This window comes from Gracilinanus agilis, chromosome 4, assembly GCF_016433145.1.
Source record: "Gracilinanus agilis isolate LMUSP501 chromosome 4, AgileGrace, whole genome shotgun sequence".
Lineage (NCBI taxonomy): Eukaryota > Metazoa > Chordata > Mammalia > Didelphimorphia > Didelphidae > Gracilinanus > Gracilinanus agilis.
The window spans coordinates 114,933,352-114,938,445 of NC_058133.1; the positions used below are offsets into that span (position 1 = coordinate 114,933,352).

At 45.7% G+C, this 5,094-nt stretch overlaps 1 protein-coding gene across 1 annotated transcript; it reads left to right on the forward strand.

Moving 5' to 3' along the window:
- Nucleotides 1-2,609: 2,609 nt before the first annotated feature.
- G0S2 (G0/G1 switch 2) lies at nt 2,610-3,935 on the forward strand. Its single transcript, XM_044674389.1, has 2 exons — nt 2,610-2,722; nt 3,228-3,935. The coding sequence occupies exon 2, from the start codon at nt 3,255-3,257 to the stop codon at nt 3,561-3,563; it is 309 nt and encodes a 102-aa protein (XP_044530324.1). The 5' UTR covers nt 2,610-2,722; nt 3,228-3,254; the 3' UTR covers nt 3,564-3,935.
- Nucleotides 3,936-5,094: the final 1,159 nt, after the last annotated feature.

Consider the following 5,094-nt stretch of genomic DNA (forward strand, 5'->3'; position numbering starts at 1 on the left):
AGACTTTTGATCTTTACTTTGGGAAAACACAAATATTATTTCTCTCAGTTCTCAGGGTCATTATTTGATGAATAGGGAGAGGGAGGACAGAGAAGACTCAGGAAATGCTATCTATCTAGGCACTGTCTGAAAAAAAAGATCCGTGATTCACTTTTGTCTTTGTCTCCCCTATGGCTGGCATATAGAGCCTGGCACATAATAGGCTAGTACAGCACATATTATTGGAGGTATACCCAATACATTTAATTTTTTAAAGTAACCGCTTAGTGAGCATGCAGTCATATAGGGCAGAAATGTCAAATTCATGAGTGGCCCAAATCAGAATAAAATATACTTGAAAAGGGGCAGCTAGGTAGCTCAGTGGATTGAGAGCCAGGCCTAGAGACGTGAGGTCCTAGGTTCAAATCCGGCCTCAGACACTTCCCAGCTGTGTGACCCTGGGCAAGTCACTTGACCCCCATTGCCTACCTGTACCACTCTTCCACCTATAAATCAATAAACAGAAGTTAAGGGTTTAAAAAAAAAAACTAAAAAATATATACTTGAAAAAATGTTTTTTATTTAATTTTTTTAAACCCTTAACTTCTGTGTATTGGCTCCAAGGCGGAAGAGTGGTAAGGGAGGGCAATGGGAGTCAAGTGACTTGCCCAGGGTCACACAGCCAGGAAGTGTCTGAGGCCAGATTTGAACCTAGGACCTCACGTCTCTAGGCCTGGCTCTCAATCCACTGAGCTACCCAGCTGCCCCTTGAAAAATGTTTTTTAATAAATTAAAATGCTGATAATGTTAATTTGTGATTTTCTAAGTCAATATGCAGCCTTCAAGGATCCATTTCTATTTGAGTTTGACACTACTGCTATAGAATATTACTTTTATTCATCAAAATAAATAAACTGAAACTTATCAAAATTAAGTTTTTTAAACTTAATGAAACTTTATTTAAATACAACCATAAGAAATGAAACACGCCTTTGAAACACTGTTACACATCCAGTATATGCCCTGTACATATGCATGTGATAAATAATTAAGGTTAGCTCATGTTGACTAATTATTTCCATGTGAACTGGATGAACTCTTCAAAAACTTGCCCCCTAAAATATAATAACAATTATAATCCATTTGTTTGTAAAGTCCTTAAAGGCAGAGACTGTCTTTTGCCCTTTTTTGTACCCTCCACGCTTAGCACAGTGTGTGGCACACAATAATAGGCGCTTCGTAAATGTTTATTTATTGATTATTGATTAATAATAGCATTTATATAGTAATTTAAAGCTTGCAGAGTGCTTTGCATATGCTATTTGATCCTTTAATCTGGTCTACAGACAACTAAAGTGGATTTTTAAGAGAGATGAATTGTTTAACCAACCATTACAGTCACAAGAAGAGATTCCTGTTAAAATTTCAGATGATTAAGTTCCTTGATGCTAGAAACCCTTCTTGCCCCCTGCCCTTACCCTCAGCCCTCACAATGCCTGCTGTCATTCTGTCGCAAGATTGCATCACTGACCTTTGCGATTTTCTGGCCAGCTCATCTTCCCCGCCTTTCTTTCCTCCCCCTCACTCCCCACCACTGCCCAAAAATAGATTGATCCCCTTTGCTCCAGTTGCGGAATGCGGCTTTCCAAATCAAGATCGGGTCAGTCCAAAGTGATTATCCAATCTGCATCAAAAACCTAGTCCTCCTCCAGACTCGTCTCGTGCTCCCCCCTTATGGAATCATTATAAAGTTAGCACTCAAGGGGAATATTAGTTCTCATTTAATCCAACCTCCTCGTTTTACAGTTATTGAGGCGGAGACATTAAGCGATTGACAGCTGGTTAGAGACAGAACCAGGACTTGAACTCCCAGAGAGCATCGGGCAGGAACGTATATACAAACGTCAAGTGAACACGTGCCACTCGGTCAGTAACAATAAAACTTTTTAGCAGATATCTATACCTGCCCTCACACACTTTTACCTCCCGGTTACTGCCCCGGGAACTCCTCCCTCACAGCTCATCCCTCCCGGGCATCCCTTCTTTTCTCGCTAGTCTTTCCCGTGTGAATGAACTCTAGAGGTGATAGAACTGAAACCGAACAAATGAAGTTTGGAAAACTCTAGGTGGGGCAGCCCCAGCTCCCCAGCGCTCTTTATTAAGTGGCCCGCTAGAATCGCTGAGGGCGCAGGAGGGAGAGGAAGGCTGAGCACCGGCCAACGGGAAATAAAGGTGGTATTGTCATATCCTGTATGCAGGAGGAAAACGTAAGCAGCTTTCCAGCCCAGGGCCCGGCGCCCGACCCTGGGGGTCTGGAAGCCTGCCTGCCCTTTTCTGCTCCCCCTCCCCGCTGTCCTCGGACTTGTTCTCCCTGGACATTCCTACCCCAGCCCCAGCGCCAGCTCACACTACTAGGGCGTGCAGAGAGCGTGGACACCTCCCCTGAGCGCCCTCCCACCCAATACACACACAGATACTCACTCTAGCTCTTTCGACTCCTCCTCCGGTCCCCAGTTCCCACCTCCTTTCCTCCCCTGCCCCGAGAAAACTGACCCCAGGAGGGGGTGGAGCTCCGAGAAGGAATAAAAGCCTGTCCGGTCTCTAGCCTCGGTGCCAGCTGCAGAGTCTTCTTCTGGAAGAGCTGCAACTGCCCAGGAGGAAGGGGCATTCCACCGCTGGACCAACAGAGCGCCCCACTGACCTCAGCTTCTTCGCCTCTGTCACCTCCTTGTACCTACCTCAGGTAAAAGGACTCCCTTCTTGGCACCTGGAAGAGGGAGAGCGCTAGCACAGATGCCCCTTAGCCCACTAACTAGAGGGAGCTGGACACGGAGTGGGGAACTGCATTGTCAGAAGAAGCCAGAAGTACGTGGGGTAGGGGGAAGAAGCAGGGGTCAATAAGAAGGGTGCTTGATTGGACTTCAAAGAGTGGGGACGAGTTACCGTCCTTTACTAGTGGGATTAAAGTGCTATGAAAAGAGCACTGGAGCAGACCTGGATTCGTGTCCCAGCTGCGTGACCACAGCCAAGTCACTTGCCCTTTCTGAGCCTCAGTTTTCCCATCTGTAAAATTATGGCTTTGGACTTAATGATGCCTGAAGTTCCCACCAGTTTTAATGATTTCCAAAATTCTCTTCAGTTCTTACAATCTGGGTAGTAGAAAGTTCAGTGGAGTCCTTTCCTTTCCTTTCTTCCTACCATTTGACAAGGCTAAGGGTCTCCCTTTTCCTACTTTTGTGCCTTTGCAGGTCACTTTCTTATCTTAAAGGCCCCAAATGGAAACTGTCCAGGAGCTGATTCCCTTGGCCAAGGAAATGATGGCCCAGAAGCCAAATGGGAAGATGGTGAAGCTGTACGTGCTGGGCAGTGTGCTGGCCTTTTTCGGAGTCATGATTGGCCTGGTGGAGACAGTATGCAGTCCCTTTTCAGCCATCAGCCGACTTCGGGAGGCAGATGCAGCCGCTGCCACGTCGCAAGCTGCCAGGCTCCACGAGTCCAGGAGAAGGGAAGCACCGTCTGAGAAAAGCAAGGAGCAAGAAGCTCTGGGAGGCCGGAGCCTCTCCCATCGCCAGCATGCCTCCTAAGGGCAGAGCAGACGGGAGAGAAGAGAGCTGCCTCGAGAATGTGAGAGAAGGCCATTGAGAGGGGCACCGGAGACCAGGCTGGCGGTTCAGGTGGTCTTGACGCTTCCATCTGGGATGTTTCTGATTTCAGAGAAAGGAATCTAGGACTTGCCTGAGGCTGAGGCCAAAAGCACCCGCGGTTCCACCTAAATGTCTGAAGTGTGAGTTTTGCTGCTGTGCAGCAGTAGAGACGGCTGATCTGTCCTAATGACCATATACATACCTTTGTGGTATCTCGGTGCACGCAATACTCTGCACTACAGAGAAAGGGTGGGGACGTGGTTTTATATTATCATTAATATTATTATAATGATCACCTTTTGCATTTTGAAATAAAATAATTTTATAATAAGTGGTGGCACCTACTTGTATAGGGGACAGATGGTGGGAGGGGATGGGATCCTGGGAAGGATCCTGGAATTTGGGGACTTGAATGGAGGGGAGAATACAGCTGAAGGCTAGACGGAGGCATCTCCAGGACTTAGGAATCTAGTACCTCTCTGAACTCTTTTGGGTCTCCTTATCCAATCCCACAAGATTAGTCCTATCCCTATAAACAAGTCTAACATCAGACTGTCAGCTTTCTGCTCAGAGTCCTGAGTTAAATGGAGATTCTATATTGGGGCGGGATCAGAAAAGTGTGCTGGATTTAGGCATAAGGCTGAATTCAAATCTTATTTACTACCCACAGCATGTGACCAAAGATGTGCCACTTCATCTCCTATCTCTCTTCTAGCTATAAATCTTAGGAACTAATAAATAGAGGAGGAAAGCTATTCACTGCACATTATTCAGGAGACAGCATTTTTCTTCTTAATTGCATTTTAATGTAAATAAACTGGGAGAGAAAATGAAGAGCACCTTGGAACTTCTCCTGGGAATGCCTATTAGCTTTTGCCCCCTACCTAAACTTCTCTTCTTCTGATTCAGATCACAGAAAGTATTCATCTCTCAATAATCATTTATGAAATGTCTGGTATGTGTCACAATATGGAGACACAAAAAGAGGTCAAAGAAGCACATTCTCCTCAGGCTAGAGCTCAATGTTTCTTTCCCAGGCTAAAGCTCACAGTATTGCATTACCCACATGACATATGGCACCTCCAAAGGCCAATGCATGGAAGCTATATAATAGCTGAGGGCTTCTACAGAGGAAGCAGGAGGCATGAGCACACAGCCTGCCTACCAATACCCTTTTATTTTAAGCCCTTACCTTCCATCTTAGAATCAGTATTGCATATTGGTTCCAAGGTAGAAGAGAGGTAAGGGCTAGGCAATGGGGGTTAAGTGACTTGCTCAGGGTCAACCAGCTAGGAAGTGTCTGAGATCAGATTTGAACCCAGGACCTCCTGTCTCTAGGTCTACTCTCAATCCAATGAGCCATCTAATTGCATCCCAATCTCCCTTAATATTAAGTCAAACTCCTCAACAAGCCCAAACTCTGATTACTCCCAGCTAGAAGCAATCTTCTGATTCTATGCTCCCTTAAACA